This window comes from Trichosurus vulpecula, chromosome 3, assembly GCF_011100635.1.
Source record: "Trichosurus vulpecula isolate mTriVul1 chromosome 3, mTriVul1.pri, whole genome shotgun sequence".
Lineage (NCBI taxonomy): Eukaryota > Metazoa > Chordata > Mammalia > Diprotodontia > Phalangeridae > Trichosurus > Trichosurus vulpecula.
Window position 1 is genome coordinate 137,210,961 of NC_050575.1, and position 17,432 is coordinate 137,228,392.

Consider the following 17,432-nt stretch of genomic DNA (forward strand, 5'->3'; position numbering starts at 1 on the left):
CATCCATTTACTACATGTGAGGTGGAACCTGAGTTGTTCTGATTCATATTTCTTTTTTCTTATTTGGAATATTGTTTTATATTTTGATAATTTTCACTTCTTCTTTTGAGAACCCTTCATATCTTTTGACCCGTTATTCGTCCGGACTGTATAGTTTGGATAATCAATCATCCCAAGGGTACTTAAGAATGAAAGTGGAAGGAAGACTACTAAAAGAAGAAAAATGGAAAAGATTTTCAAATGCAATTACACATTATTTTCACCTTCAGAGACAGTGGAGCCATCACACTTGAACCCCAACATTTTAGCCCTAGGCGCACTTATAGAAGGAAATAGTAATGGCAATAAAGAGGACTAAGATGGGAAAAGCATCTAGACTGAACCATGTATATATAAAAGATACATGTTTTGGAGGCAACTCAATTGTGAGAATATTGAGGGACTGATATATAATGTATGTGAAAGAGGAGAAGATACCAAAGGAGGATACAAAAGCTCAGGTCTCATTAATATAAGACCTCAGATCTTGGTAATATAATTAATATAAGATCTAATTAACAAAATGATAAAAGGACAAAAGATGACCGAGAACGTTAATAATTACAGACTTATAGACCTCTCCCATTTGTATTTTGGGAGTCATGAGTTGAAGTCACTCTTGCTGAAGATATTAATAGAGAACAGGAAGGCTTTTGCAAGTGATAATTAATAGTGAATCACATCCTTACCATTTCTTAATTAACTGAAAGATTTAGAAAATATATTCTTATTGTGCTTATTGTTTGATTATGGAAAAGCATTTGATTACAGAAAACGACACGTTAGAGGGCCTTTTATATCAAGGTGTATCCCATCCATACATCAAAATCATTCAGGATTCCTTGGAAGATATAAGAAAAATAGGCCTGTTCAGTGACCCTCAGACATCAGGCAAGGCATAAAACAATGAGATGTATGCTCATAATAATAATAATAGCTAGCATTTAATTAATGCCTACTCTGTACCAGGCACTGTGATAAGAGCTTTATAAATATTATCTCATTTGATCCTCACAACAACCCCAGGGGGTAAGTGATATTATTATCCTCATTTTACAGTTGACAACATTAAAGCAAACAGAGTTTAAATTAAATGATTTTCCTGGGTCACATAGCTAATAAGTGTGTAAGGCTAGTTTTGAACTCAGGTCTTCCTGACTCCAAGCCCAGCACTGTAGCCACTGTGCCACCTAGCTGCAGTTGTGAGAGAGAAGCTCCAACACAGAGACCAGGTTGAAAAGGGATTTCCTATAATTGATGAGGTCTTACAGATCTTATTCATTGCATCAAGCCCCAGAATAATGAAAAGCATCCTGGAAGAGCTTAGGCACAAATTCAGCCAGAATTGCTAGAAGAGGTAAATTGAGAGGTTTTTTTTTTCACCGTAAGAGCCCAAAATTACTTTATAAATGAAGTGAGTGCTAGAGGAAAGTTGCAAAAGAAATGAGCTATGGAAAAAAGAATTGAAAATACAATTACCAACTTGGCATAATAGGTATAAAACCTTTCACAAGCAACAAACTCCCTGAAAATTAGAATGGACTATATAGAAGCCAGTAATCCTATGTGACAAGAAGAAATATTTGAGTAGTTAAAAGCCTGAAAAAAATAGAAAAAACATAAGGTATTGCATAGCAGAAACAACTGACCTAGAAAATAACTCAGGGAGAAAAAACAAAAAAAAATCATTAGATTACCTGAACCATGGCCAAAAAATGGATCCTGGTCATCATATTTCTAGTATTCATAAAAGAAAATTTCCCAGATCTCTTAGAACCACAGAGCAAAGTGAAAATAGAAAGACTACACTTGCCATCTCTTGAATGAAACCCTAAAATGAAAACTTCCTGGAACATTACAGCCAAAATTCAGAGTGTCTAGGTCAGAGGAAAAAAAATTTCAAGTATCCACAAAAGAATCCAAGTACGAAGGAGCCAGTCAAGATCACACAAGATTTAGCAGCCATTAGATGAAAGGAGCAGAGAGTTTGGAATATCATATTCCTGAAAGCAAAAGATAAAAGCTTATAGCCAAGAATAACTTAACCCAACAAAACTAAGTATAATCCTAAAATTCATTCCTGTTTCAAAAAAAAAAAACAAGCACAAAAAGCATATAATTAAATGATTCTTTCCTTAATATGGTAAGTTTCATCTATGTAAGATCAAGAGCTGTAATAAGGATAGAATAGAAGCCTTTCCAGAAAAAAATAAGAGGTAAATTTAACAAGGATGCCCATTATCTTATTATTTTATGTAATGCTGGAAATGCTAGCTACAGTAATAAATGGAAAACAGAGAGAATACTCAAAGGTAAACAGGAAACAAAATTATTGCTTTTTGTAGATGATATGATGGTTTACTTAGAGAATTCAAGTCAACTAAAAATTAGTTGAAACAACTAAGAACTTCAGCAGAGTTGCAATATAGAAAATTAACTCTAGACATCACCAATATTTCTGTATATTACCAATAAAATGTAGCAGGGAGAGAAAGAGACTAACTATAGAGTATATAAAATACTTTGTCTGCCTGTCAGTAAACAGGAGCTATGTCAACATAATTACAAGACAATATTTATACAAATAAAGACATCTAAATAATTGGAGAAATAGTTGCTCATGGTTAGCCTGAGCCAATATAACAGAAATGACTATACTACCTAAATTAATTTACCTATTCAGTGCCCTGCCAAATTTACCAAACTACCAAAGACTACTTTATAGAGACAGAAGAAAATAATAACAATTCATCTGGAGGAATGAAAGGACAAGGATTCTCAATGGAACCAAAGAAAAAAGTGGGTAGGAAGAGAGGGCTACAATGAGATCATAAAAGTGGAAAAAGGACCCACACCTACAAAAATATTTATAGCAGCTCTTTTTCTGGTGTCAAAGAATTGGAAATTGAGGAGACATCCATCAATTGGGGAATGGCTGAACAAGTTGTAGTATATGAATGTAATGGAATACTATTGTGCTATAAGAAATGATGAGCAGGTGGACTTCAGAAAAACCTGGAAAGACATATATGAACATCTGATGTTGAAGTGAAATGAGCAGAACCAGGAGAATATTGTACATGGTAACAGCCATATTGTGCAATGCCTGACTTTGATAGACTTAGCTCTTCTTAGCAATGAAAGGATCTAAGACAACTCCACAAGACTCATGATGGAAAAAGCTATCTATATCCAAAGAAAGAACTCTGGAGACTGAATGCAGATGAAAGCATGCTATTTGCTCTCCTTTTCTTTTGTTTCTTCTTTCTTGTGGTTCCTCCCATTAGTTCTAATTCTTCTTTACGTCATGACTAAAGTGAAAATATGTTTAATCTGAATGTATAAGCAGAGCCTATGTCGGGTTGTATGCCATCTTAGGGAGGGAGGAGAGAGAAGGGGAGAAAATTTAAAACTCAAAATCTTACGGAGGTAAATGTTGAAAACTAAAAATAAATTAAGTATAAAAAAAAGAAGAGGGCTAATAGTACTGGATTTCAAACTATACTACAAAGCAGTAATCATCAAAACAGTATAGTATTAAGTAAGATAGGTCAGTCAGTGGCACAGTTTATGAACATATTCATTATATCTAATGAAGCCAATGAGCAGAGTAGTCTAGTATTTCATAAACTCAAGGATCCCAGCCATTGGGGTAAGAACTCACTCATTTTTTGACAAAATCTGTTGAGAAAACTGGAAAGTCTGATAGAAACTAGTTATAGACCAACATCTCACAACATATTCTGAGATAAGCCCCACATAAGTACTTGACTTAGCTATAAAGGGTAACAACATAAATGAATTAGGGGAAGGACTAAATTATATATCGAATATGTGGTAGGGGAAGAGTTAATGCATAAACAAGTAAAAGAGAGGATCATAGAAGGCAAAATGGACAATCTTGAGTACATAAAATTAAGATATTTTTGCACAAATAAAACTAATACAGCTAAAATGAGAAGAGAAGCATGTAAGTGAAGGGAAAATCTAAGTTTCTCTGATAGAGATCTCATTTTTAAGACACATAGGGAACTGACTAAAATTTATACTAAGAGCCATTCTTTAACTGAATGGCTAACTCATATGAACAGGGAGTTTTCAGAGGAAGAATTCCAGACTACTAAAGGCCATATGAAATAGTACTCTAACTCACTAGTTAGAGGAAAGCAAATAGAAACAATTCTGAGGTTCTACCTCACACCCATCAAATTGGTGAAGTTGACAAAAGAGGAAAATGATAGGTGCTAGAAGGGCTGAGGAAAGACACAGGCATTAATCCACTGTTTATGTTGTTATGAGTTGGTTAGCCATTCTAGAAAGTAATTTGGAACTGTACACAAAAAGCTATTAAATAGGACTTGTTGTTGGATATGGTGGGTTAAGAGAGTGAGGAGTTGAGATTGACTCCTAGGTTTTGAACCTGGGGGAGTAGGAGGATGGTGGTACCCTACAGTAATAGGGAAGGTAGCAAGACGGAAGAGTTTGAAGGGAGAGATAATGAGTTCACTTTTGGACATGTTGAATTTAAGATGTCTAAAGGACATGTAATATAAGATGTCCAGTGGACAGTTCTAGATGTGAGGAGATGTGGTCAGGAGAATGGTTAGGGCTGGATACATAGGTCTGAGAACCAACTGGATAGAGATAACAATCCATGGGAGTTGATGAGGAAGTAGAGAACAGAGCCCAGGACAGAACCTTGGGGACACCCATGGTTAGCAGGTATAACCAGCAAAGGAGACTGAGAAGCATTGGTCAGAGGTAGGAGGAGAACCAGGCATAAAAAGTGCCATGAAAACCTAGAGAGAGGATAATATTAAGAAGAGAGTGATTGACAGTGTCAGTAGAGAGCATGGAGAGAGAGCATGAGGAATGAGAAAAGTGCTTAAGTTTTGGAAGGGGGGGGGGGAGAGAGAGAGAGAAAGAGAGAGAGAGAAAGAGAGAAAGAGAAAGAAAGAAATATTAGAGAGACAGATTAGAGAGGTGTTTTTAATGGAATGATGAAAATCAGAAGCCAGATTGTAGGGAGTTAAGAAAAAAATGAGAGGAATGAAACTGGAAGCACTTACTGTAGATGACCTTCTGAAGGAGTTTAGCCAGGAAAGGAAGGAGAGATAGAGGTAAGTACTATCTGGGATGAAGGGATCAAGTGAGGAGTTTTTGAGGATTGGGGAGACATGGAAGTGCTCATAGGCTCTTGGTATGCAGCCAGTAGGACAGGGAGAAATAGAAGATTAGTGAAAGACCAGAGATGACAGGAGTAATCTGTCCCACTTCTTCAGTTTTCTAGGGAAGAGGAGCTAGAATGGAGTCACTTATGTATGTTCAGGAGTTTGCTTTGACAAGGAGAAGGGGCAATGTGAATTCAGGATGATAGTGGAGGAAGGCATCTGAATGATGTGAAATGAAGAAGAGAGTTCCTTCAGAGAACTATGAGACAAGTTTTTCCACTGAGGAGGTGGTGAGAGGTTTGAGGGGGGATAAAAAATCTGGAAGAGTTACTGTGGTGAGTGGGATAGTGGATAGATTTGGGAAGTGTAAAAGGATGACCTTGCTGCAGAGAGCCCATTTGAGATTGTGTAATGTAAATTTGTAATGTACCTACTCAGCATGATTTCATGATTTTTCTCGAGCTTCATTTAGCAGTACTTGAATGGGAACAAAGGCTGTGGATAATGGGAGTATGTTCTTCTAGGTCAAGCTTGCTTGTCATTGTTTATATAGTGATCAGTTTCAGTTTTTGTTGTTCTTGTTATGTTGCTGGAGAAGTGTTTATTGTTTTCCTGGTTCTGCTTATTTTATTTTGATTCAGTTCATATTATCTTCCTGGTTTTTTTTTGTATTCAAATACTTATCATTTCTTATGACATAGTAATATTCCATTATGTTCATATATCATCCTTCATTTAGTCACTACCCAATTTATACGCATCTACTTTGTTTATTGTGTTTTTTGTTTTTACCAAAAGAACTACTATAAATATTTTAGTGTATAAGGGGTCTTTTTGGGTTGTATGCCTATCAGTGGGTTCCCAGGGTCAGAGGGCCTGGACATCTTAGTCACTTTATTAGTATAATTTCAAATTGATTTTCAGAATGGTTGGATCATTTTACAGCTCCATAACAGTGTTTTAATGTGCAAATGCCCCCACCTTACCTTTACCCTCCCTTCCCCAGGCCTTTGTAAGCATCAGTAATCTTCCACTGATGTATGGCTGTGAGCATGTAATTTCCCAGTCTCTGAATAATTATAGTTGCAGGGCACCCACTGGGCAGTAGAGGAATATGCTGCAACCTATTTATCAGTAAAGAATTGTGTTGAAGGGTGTTAGAGGATTTTTTGTTTTATTTATTTTTTGTAGACCTGCTTTTTCATAGACATAGATAGGCCAGGGGTTCTTAAATTTTTTAGTTTTAGGCCCTCCTTACACTCTTAAAAATTAGTGAGGACCTCAAAGAACTCTTGTTTCTGTGGGTGTCCATCAATGATTATCTTATTAGAAATTAAAAAATAAATTTTAAAAATATTAATTCACTAAAAATAATAAACCTACTTATGAGCATAAATAACCTTTTTTGGTGAAAAATAACTATTTTCCAAAAAAAAAAACCACTTTAATGAGAAGAGTGGCATAATCTTACATTTTTGCAGTTTTTTTAACGTATGGCTTAATAGAAGACAGCTGGCTTTTCATATCTGCTTCTGCATTTAATCTGTTTTGATAATATTATTTTGATTGAAGTATATGAAAAAAATCTGGTCTCATAAATATTTGTAGTTGGAAAAGGGAAGAATATGTTAATAGTAAAGCCTTTTTAGATAATTGTAGATATTTTTCTCTGATACTATACCAAAAGTTGACAAGGGGTAGTTTCTTAATTGTTAGTTGTAATCTGCAATCTGCAATCATATCCATGAATTTATTGTAGTACTCTGTGACATTAAAATCCTTTGGTCTTTCTTGTACTTTGAATGGATCTTTTACAAACCATGCATGATTTTATAACATTCCTTGGTCATTTGGAAAATATTAGTTCACTAAGTTCTGCAGATCTTAAAATAAAATGTTAACAGATTTCATTATATGATATCAGAAAATTGTATTTGTTATAACATTGCCACCTATCTCATCAGAAAAGTTTTTTAAGAGTTGGGAAGCTGTCAAGCTTATGGTAGAGGATGCAGGTTTTCCAAAATTCTAATTTTCTCTTGAAAGCTCAAATTTTATTATTGGCAACAAATACTAACAGGAGATATTAGACCTCTATTCGGAACTTCAATATGATGGAGAATGTGATAATTGCCATCTGGTGGCAGCACAAGTAGGATATTGCTAAGTGCTGTGGTCATAGGTATAGCCAGCCTCCCCCTGCCACCCTCCATATGTAATGGTTCCCTTCCTTCTCTTACTTAAAAACTTATTTCTTTTATCACATGTTTGTCTTGGCCTCCTGCTTTCCCCATCCAGCTCAGTGAAGCTGAATGAGGCTTATTATATGATTTTAGGTTTCTTTTTTCCCCATAAAGAGCTTAGCAGTTATCACCTAAATGTAAACTGAAACAAAAATGATTTCTTTCTCAGAAGTGCTAGAAGAGACATAATTACATTAGCATAGCCTTGGATGAGGAAAATCTTAGGAAAAATGGCAAATTTCTTATTAAATTTTACATATGAAATATTGTAGAATCATAGTACTATTTCTGATATACTTAAGATAATTTATAAAAAGAATACATTACAGAGATGCAAAATAGCATTAGCATTTAAAGTTAGATTCTTTGACTTCATTGTTATAGTAATTCTACTTCTAGACTTGTCCTGAAGAGCTGTGAAGGGCTCTGTTAGTGACTTAAGGGTAGCTACAGAATCATTATCTATGTCTTTCATTGAATTAAAATAAACAGTACTATGGAACATATTTGGAGGTTGATATCCCTTCCCTTCCCCAATCCAAAAGAAGTCTGTTTACTGATATAGAGCTACCAAGGTTTAATTCAAGTGAAATAGAAAGTAACTGGGGCATGGGGGGGAAGTTAGAAGAAGAGGACCTTCCCTGAAATTGCATCCTTACTTTTAATGGGTCACGATCAGTCATGACAAATAATTACTTTTCTTGTTGAATTGTTAAAACACTAGATAAACCAGAATTTACGAATACCATGAAGGACCAAATTGCTTCAATTGACTCAATTCATTTTAAAAAAAATCTACTAGGCAAAGGAAGTAGAGATAGTAGGATGAAAATTTTTATTTCAAAGTAAAATTATAATACCAGCTTATAATTGTTTCTATTTAAAGTGAATTTGCAGATAGGAGAAAGAAAAAAAAATTATTAACATACAGTTCCTTGTCAGTCTACTTGCCTGGTCCCATTAGTATTAATCATGTCCCTATCCCACTATCTTGACTTTAGTGGTTGAGCCCGTGTTGTGTGGCTGCTTGTGGTGAAAGACAGCCCATCAGACAAGTCACGGTGAAGATTTTTTAGGTATTTTAGCTGCAGAAGATTGGATGGGCGTTTCCTGCCTAAGCACCACTTAATAGCTATATTTTGGGCCCTCCTGGCTCAGAGTGAATGTCAGTTGTAACTGTTTCTCTTTTCACCGGCAACCCTGAGGATCTTCCCTTCCCAATTTGATTTTTTTTATCTTTCTCTCTCTCTTTCTCTCTTTTTTTTTTAATTAAAGGGGCTGTCCCTTGATTAACTTCTTAAAGAGGCCTATTCACTGAATAGGCAGTACCTCACTCAAAGTGAAAACCCAAATAGACCTTAGCCTAAAAGGGCTAGGGTCTCCCATTGCATCCTGGGCCATCTTCAGTTGTCCTAATGAATATCTGGCCACTGGCCCCAGATGGCTCTGGAGGAGAAGATGAGGCTGGTGACCTTGCACAGCCCTCCCTCACTCAAATAAAAGTCAACTGCAAGTCATGTCATCATTTCCCTGATGTCATGGTCTTCTTCAAGAACGAAGGACAAACACAACAACAAATTAGGGGTCCTTTCCTAATTTCTGTGGAAGTGGTAGTGAGCAATAATGGAAAAGCTGGGTGTAATGTAAAGAGGACTGATTTTGGAGTAAGAAGACCTTTGTTGAAATTTTGGCCCTGCTACAGATATAACATTGGGCAAGTCATTTAACCTTCTTAGGCCTCAGTTTTTTCATCTGTAAGGTGAGGGAGTTGATGGGCTTTCTTCTGATTCTATGATTAGATGTTCTATAAAGTCTCTTCTAGCTATAAATCCTACTGATGCTTATGTTGAATTATCCTTTCTCAGGCTTGGAGAATTCTGCAGTTAGCAGCAGAAATCTGTAGTCATAACATTGAGAGAAAACCAGTTTGTCTGCTTCTGAGCAGAGATGTAGAGGGAAGTGCCCTCCACTTGTTCCAGGGACCTGGGCAAGTGAAGGCCTTAGTGGTGGGAGGTCCTACTGCCTCCAGAAATAAGATGTGCTATCTTTTGTTAGCAGTTGTCATCTGTTAGGCTTTTCCCCACTTAGTGTTTCCTAGCTTTTGTAACAGCAGTATTCAAAAGCTGAATTTAGTTGGGCTAGTTTAAAAAATAATCTTCATAATAAAATGAAACATTGTTGTCTGCCTTTGATGCTGTTATGAGTATCACACTAATCTACTTAACTTATTGTTCCTGTAGGTCTTAGTACCTTGTAAAGGAAGTCTATCAAGCAGCACACAGTCCACCTGTCAGTTTGACTCTTATGTCCTGAAACCAGTGGGAGAGAGTTTTCAGACCTTGAATGGAAAGGTACCCAATTTCTTCGTAATTCAACCAGGAGGACACTGGAAAGGGAGAGGAGTTGTGTGGGAGAGGGCAGGGTGATAAGAGATACAAAGAGGCATTTTATTTCTTTATGCTTATTTGAGTGAATGATGAAGCCCAAGTCCTAGGTTGGGGGTGGTGGTAGTGGTCTGAGGCAGGGGGGTTTGTGATAGTTTAGAGGGCTCTCTCAGTGGGGATCAGGCTCCTGGGCCCAGTGAGGATAGTTTGTGTGTTTCTAGGGTTCACTACCACCAAACCAGTATTGTAGTAGGTTTAGAACACTCCTCAGCCCTATTACCATGATGTTGCTGATCTATTGCAAAAAAGGGTTTTGCTGCTGGCGAATTTGTTCAGTGAAATATAGGCATATATGACCCAACTGGATTCACGACAGCATGATAGGCAAATACTGCAACACAGGAAACAGTTTCATAGAAATTTAGTGAGCACTTACTTTGTGTAGCAACAGTGCTGGGTGCTAAGGGGATAGAAATATGAGCAAGACATACTCACTTAGGATTGTGACTAAGAGATAGGGGACTCCTGAAGATGTAGGGGTGTGTGTGTGTCACATTGTAGAATGATGTTACAGTGGGGCTTCAATGACAGTATATTAACAGTATTATTGCGAAAAGACATTGATTGGAGCAGCATTATGTGGCTATGCTTATGTTTTTACATGAACATACGTAAGTACTTTGGGAAATGTTAAAGGTTAACTTGGGGATGACTTGAGAAGTTGCAGCTCCATATTACTGAGAGCCCACTTTACTTGGAAGAGAAAGGAGGGAACAGTGACTTAGGGGGAGAATGTGGCCTGGGGGCTGGTTATCGGTCTTGTAATACTGGTCAGTCACGTTATTGACCTAATTATCTCAGGACACACATCTGTGTCTTTAGAAGAAAGCCTCTACCTCCTTGTCAGAATATTCTTTAGTGAAGAATATCTTCCTCATATTTCTGTCCCTTTAATGCCCAGCTTCCACATTGCACAAAGCCAGGGCTCACTAAACATTTTGTGTGGTGAGTCAGTGTTTCTTGGTATCTCTCATTGCTAGCCAGCTCTCTAGGAATAGCATGGATTTCTACTGGGCATAATTGTGTCCAGTTACTCCTGAGCCTGTATAAGGGCTATATTCTTAGGAGTCAACCTTAGGTCAAGAAAGTTATTATTCTTTGTTTTCTGATCTTCCTTTTTAGTATTCCTTGTTCCTGAGGAAGAACACACCCCCCTTCATTCTCTCCTTTCCTGCAACACCTTTCTCTGAGCAGGCTTCTGAGGTTTTGGGGGCTCCTGAGTTTAGGGTAGCTCCCAACCTAGTAGTATCCACGTTTTCATAGGGAATTCCAGAGAAACCTTTAAGACCCAAATGAATGATTCTGGTGTGGAGTTTTAGTCACTGTGACCAGCTGATTGTAGAGAGATTTTGGGGGGAAGAATTTGTCTGAAGACCTCATACAAAGCCATCTCCATGTAAGGTGCAGGTCCTATTTTTAAGACCCTACCTCAGGGGTTAAATCATTATAAAATTCTTTCTTTTGATCAGGGAGGGTTCTGAAGAAAGCCTTGTGTATCTTTTCCTGGTAGCAGCCATGCTTTTGGTATGGATCACAGAATTATAGATTTAGAACTATGGGATCTTAGAGCCCATCTCAGCCTACCCCCTACACATAAGGAAACCCCATAGGGGTCCAGAGGAGAGACTCATCCAAGGTCACCTAGGTGGTAAGTGGCAGGGTCCTCTGACTTGAAATTCAGTGCTCTAACACTGCCTTTCATGTACTGTTCTGCCACCTGGGTAAACAGGCACTTAATATATATGTCAGTGAGATCACAGATCTTTCAGAGCATATATTGGGAAAGACTTGCTTCTTTTCATGTAAATAAGCAGTTTGATATCATTTTTGTCAGTAGTGTAGGTAAGTTAAAGGCCTTGAGTGAGCACATAGAAATAGACTGATCTCCTAAGGAAACTGGGCATCTTGTTTACTGAGCATCTTTTCAGGAAAAGAGAAGTTTGCCTTAAGGAAAGCTGGTACCTATACGGTGTAAATAGAGACAATGGAGGTTGTTAGTTTTGTTTGGAACAAGGTATTGATCAATTATCTCATTCAAATAGAATCAACTTTTTTTTTTTTAGCCTTTACTTTGTGTTTCTAAAATGTAAAGGGTTTTTTCTACCTTTAGCAAATAGCTTAGCCCTCTCTCTCCCCTTTCACTAAAAAAGAAAATGTCATAACTACAGTGTGATCTTTGTGTAGAAGGGAAGAGGGTTGGTTACCTTCTGTTATGCAGTTAAGAGAAAAATATGTAACCTGTCATATTCAAGCCTATGTGGAGGAAAGGTACAGTGTTGGCTTCTTAAGGTGAAGCATTTGGTATGGGGTGATGGGACGAATATTTGTTGGATGTTGTGTGATCGATTACCACTTTCTAATTTCAGGAGATTTTTATACAAGGAAATAGAATTAAATTAGGAGCTGGTTTTGCCTATCCCCTCTCAGTGCCTGTTCTCTTTGAAGAAACTTTCTACAATGAAAAAGAAGAAAGTTTTAGTATACTGTGTATAGCTCATCCATTGGAGAAAAAGGAGAGCACAGGTATTTTTAGAGAAAACTTTCTTGTTGTATGCTTTGTTTTAAAAATTACACACATACAGACACACACACACACACACACACACACACACACACATATTACAGTGATTGTATCAAATTGTATTTAAGTAAAAGGTCACATCTTCTAAGGATGGCATAATACAAAGAGCGCTGGATCAGGAGTCAGGAGATCTGGGTTCAAGTCCTTCATTTAGCCATTAAGTAATCATGTGATTGTGGGCAAGCCACTTAACTTTTCTTAAGTCTCAGTTTCCGTCATCTGGAAAATGGATTTAATGATACTTTATTGACAGAGTTGTGATTGTGTGAGATTACTCATAAACAAAAGTGTTTTGAAACCTGTAAAATGTTAAGCGTTTGGTGATACTATTTTTTTAAACTATAAAAATAATCACAGTACTATATAGTCCCATTTGAAAAATTTGCGGACATTCTTTTAAAAAAACAGTGTGAGCTAAATATCTTTTTAGGAAAAGTCAGTCTAAAATCTGTTGGCTGGTATAGTCTATCTTTAAATCCTGTTCCTCAAGCAACAGTTTTTTTAATCCTTTTTTTTAAAGATCATCTGCTTCCGAGACCTCATTGTTTTAATGAATGTGAATGGTTTTGATGTTCTAGAAAAATAGCTATTGGTATCTAGAAAGTGAGACAGTGTTTTATTTGAATGTTGCTATTACATTTTTCATTTTAATTACTAGGTTACTGGGTAAGCCATACTAGAATAATGCCTTATTGGCTTGTAGGTATTCACTCGCTGCCTATAGTCTTGAGCTGGTTTTGTTGCTTTACTAGGCCAGTCTTTTGGATACCCAATATAAAATTTCCTTTTAATATGAACCTTCATTGAGCCTACTGTTACACCATCTAGAAAAGATCTTCCTCTTTTATACCAGGAAGTCCATTTTCCTTTTCTTTTTTTTTTTTTTTGGAGGCAATTGGTTAAGTAACTTGCCTTGGATCACACAGTTAGTAAGCGTCTGAGGCCGAATTTGAACTCAGGTCCTCCCAACTCCAGGGCTAGTGCTCTTTCCACTGTACTACCTGCCCCTGGAAGGTCCACTTCCGGGTTTGGAAATGAATGAAGGGCCAGGGACCATCAGAGCCCTTGGTTATGGTTACCTCTTATTTTCTTTACAGAAGAATCTTCAACCTCATCAAATTCCTTTACTCTGAAAACAATTGAAGATGTAAGAGAATTTTTGGGAAGATACTCAGAGAGATTTGACAAAAACATTGCATCTTTCCACCGAACATTCAAAGATTATGAAAGAAAGAGCCTACGTCATTACATAGTCAGTAGCTTGTAATTTTATGGATCAGTAGTTTAAATTGTTTTTTCAATTCAGGAATGCCATTGTTTCTTTAAAATCTTATGAATATTTTGGCCATTCAGGGAATATTTATCCTACTTATTTTTTTAAATTCCAAGATGGTTTATGCATGTTGATTTTTAAAAGTGACAGTTTATCTAGATGCTTTTTACTCTTTTTTGCACAGGATTCAGTGAATGCACTTTATACTAAATGTCTCCAGCAGTTGTTAAGAGATTCTCATTTGGTAAGCAAATGGTTTGATGATACAGATATTTACTTGAAGTTTTACACAATGCAAATAAAGCTCTCTTTAACATAATTTTCTCAATGCCTAGAAAATGCTAGCCAAACAGGAGCTTCAGATGAATTTGATGAAACAGGCAGTTGAAGTGAGTAAGATGGAAAAATTTTATAGTATATTAAAATATTTTGTTTGCCATTGCATATCTAAAATCATGATTGATTAATTTTGCAGATGTATATTCATCATGATATATATGATCTGATCTTTAAATATGTGGGAACTATTGAAGCAAGTGAGGTAGGTTTTAAATATATTTCAGAAGAGAGATGGAACTCATGTTTTGTATTTTTAAAGAAACTAAAACTTTTAAAAATTTATTGTTAGGATGCTGCCTTTAATAAAATTACAAGAAGTCTTCAAGACCTTCAGCAGAAAGATATTGGTGTTAAACCAGAATTCAGGTAAGAGTTATAGTATAACAAAACTGAGGTTTTGGTTGTTGCTTCTTTCTGGGAGATGGTTTTGGGTGGTTTTTTATTCCTAGGGGTTGGAGAGGGATTCAAAGACATGAACTTAAAATTTTCTGCTTCCTATAATTCCCTTTAGAGAGGTTAATAAGTGTAATATATTTTCTAGATTAATGTGGCATAGTGAGAGGCATGCTGCCTCTGTAGTTAAGAGGCCCAGGGTTCATGTTCCACCTTTGATGCTGTGTAACTTTGGGTAATTTATTTAACCTCTCTGGGCCTCAGTTTTCTTGTCTGTAAAATGAAGGGGTTAGACTAGTTGACCCCTGAGGCCTTATTATAAGCTCTAGATTTGTTATCTCCACTGTTGCCAGTTTCATTAGAAATAGACATTTATTCCAGCTGCATTGTGCCACTGATTTGTCAAATTACATTTTGAATATGATTCTTTTGCTTTTTCTTCTATTACCTTTTTAAAAAATAACTGTGAAGTCAATAACTTGAGATGTTTATTTGTGAAAGGATCAAGAATTAGTATGGACTTCTTATTTCTGACCTAAATCGTCTCTCCAAATTATATTACAGCTTCAACATACCCCGTGCAAAGAGGGAATTGGGTCAACTGAACAAATGTACCTCTCCACAACAGAAGTTGGTTTGTCTTCGAAAAGTGGTACAGCTAATTATGCAATCTCCTAGCCAAAGAGGTTTGTGTACAGGGAAAGAATTGGGATAGACTATTCCTACAGTGTTGAAATTTAGAGAGAGTAATATAGTTAATGGAAGAATATAGGGAATTAAGTAGTCATTTGATCACCTAACATTTATCAAGCACCTAACAGGTACCAGGCATTGTGCTTAGTACTGGGGATACAAAGAAAAGCAAAAACTAGTCCCTTCACCCGAGGAACTCACAGTCCAATGGGAAAAACCACATCTAAACAACTTTGTACAGACAAGATATAGGATAAACTGGGGGTAGTGTCAGAGGGAAGGCACTAAGATTAAGGAGGACTAGGAAAGGATTCTTGCAGAAGGTGGGACTTTAGTTAAGACTTGAAGGAAGCCAGGGAAGCCAGGAGGCAGAAGTGAGGTGAGGAAATGAACATTCCAGGCATGGGGGACAGCCAGTGGAAATGGCAGGAGTCACTAGATGGAGAGTCATGTTCAAGGAAGAGCAAGGAGGCATATGTCAGTGGTTCACAGAGACCATGGAGAGGAGAAAGGTGTAAGAAACCTGGAAAGGTAGGAAGAGACTGGGTTATGAAGAGCTTTGAAAACTAAAGAGAGGGTTTCACATTTGATCCTGGAGATGACTGAGAGCCACTGGAGATTATTCAATAGTGGGATGATGTAGTCAGATCTGTGCTTTAGGAAGAAAAAGGAAATTAAATTGTGAGAAGATAGTTTATAACAGTAGACTTAGTACAAGAAGATTTAGATTCCAGTCCCAGCTGTACTGCCTACTTAATCGCAGGTCATTTAAATTCTGTAGACCCCAATTTCCTCATTTACAAAATAGGAATAACTTTATAGGGTTATTATAAGGCAAAACCAAGCCTAGTGCCTAGTACACAGTAGATGCTTAATAAATGCTTGTCGATTAATTGATTTATAGATGAGATGCTAGGTTAGCATTGCATACTTTCCCAAAAACTTTGTAAATGTTAAGATAATTTTTTGTTATTATTAGTTATTATTAATAATAATGATGATAAAGGAAATATCTATTTCCAGTGGAGACTTGATGGAAGTTTCCTACTAATGAAATCTAGGTAAAAGGCACCAGTTTTAAAGGTGGGGAAATGGTAGGAAATGCTAGATACACTTTAATAGAGAATCTTACATGTTTTGTCTGCAGCCACTTGTAACAGATATTAATTTTCAACTAATTATGATCTGGAAAATGACCAAGCTTATTGACAGTTTTATCAGGCTTTTAAAAATACGGGAATATGTGTAGCACATTAGAATCTCTAATTGGTTATTCTTTTTAGATCTTAGAAGAATATACTTGGTGAATAGCCATCATCCCACTAATAGCATAGCCATCTCCTTTCCCTCTTTGTTTTCCTTGCTAAAAACATAGATATTTACTTTCACATTCTGTGTAAATTATGTGAGTGTAAGCTGATGAGAAATATGTCCAATTATGGTACTTTTAAAGAGCTAGAAATAGCTAACTAGCACATAGTATTTAAAATGTAGATGATTTCAAATGAGGAAAAGATATCTTTGCTAATAGCTTTAGGAAGATGTGATGCTTAATCCCTTGTTAGACAGACTCCCATGGTCTCTTAGTTCCCTAAAAAAATGCTTGTATCGTATTAAAGGCCATTCAGTTTATTGTGTTTGCAAAGTGTGGTTATTATTTTTCCATTGAATCTGACTTCTAGTTTGGGGACAGTGTCACTATAACTTTGTTGTTGTTGTCGTTCCTTGGGATGTGATTTTGGAGATAGGGAGAGAGATATTTAACTGCAATATCTTTGTTTTCTTGAATGTTTTCTTCCTGCAGTTAACATGGAGACCATGTGTGCTGATGATCTGCTGTCTGTCCTGCTTTATTTACTTGTGAAGACAGAGATACCGAATTGGTAAAAAATATTTTTAAGCTGTTTTTAGCCTGTGACATTGCAATATAGTTTCCAGTATCTAGACTCTCATGTTTTGAGTAGCCTACCTTTGTAATGACTAGATACTTGATCTCTCTACCAGGATGAGTAATAATTTCTTTCAGGAAAGTTAAAAAAAATCAGTTTTTATTTATCTTTCCTCTTGTGTACTTTTTAGGAGAAGGACAGGATAGTAAATTTTTTGGATAAGAAATCCTCTTACAGTTATTTTTTAACATATGAAACACCCAGCACACAGGCAATCATTAGGTAAACTGTGTGATACAGGTAACTTTTGTATCTCTTTTACTGGTAGAGTTTTCTGGACTTGTTGAATAAATGCCCACAATACTTT

At 36.5% G+C, this 17,432-nt stretch overlaps 1 protein-coding gene across 3 annotated transcripts in view; it reads left to right on the top strand.

Annotated features, from left to right (window-relative positions):
* Positions 1 to 17,432, top strand: part of ANKRD27 (ankyrin repeat domain 27) — a 98,714-nt gene that overhangs the window by 33,172 nt on the left and 48,110 nt on the right. For all 3 annotated transcript variants that reach the window (XM_036751153.1, XM_036751155.1, XM_036751154.1), the window contains exons 3-11: positions 9,694 to 9,804; positions 12,264 to 12,420; positions 13,576 to 13,730; positions 13,936 to 13,995; positions 14,087 to 14,140; positions 14,227 to 14,292; positions 14,380 to 14,456; positions 15,048 to 15,169; positions 16,981 to 17,059. In XM_036751153.1, the coding sequence (XP_036607048.1) occupies positions 9,694 to 9,804; positions 12,264 to 12,420; positions 13,576 to 13,730; positions 13,936 to 13,995; positions 14,087 to 14,140; positions 14,227 to 14,292; positions 14,380 to 14,456; positions 15,048 to 15,169; positions 16,981 to 17,059 (881 nt within the window). The remainder of the gene's footprint in view (positions 1 to 9,693; positions 9,805 to 12,263; positions 12,421 to 13,575; positions 13,731 to 13,935; positions 13,996 to 14,086; positions 14,141 to 14,226; positions 14,293 to 14,379; positions 14,457 to 15,047; positions 15,170 to 16,980; positions 17,060 to 17,432) is intronic.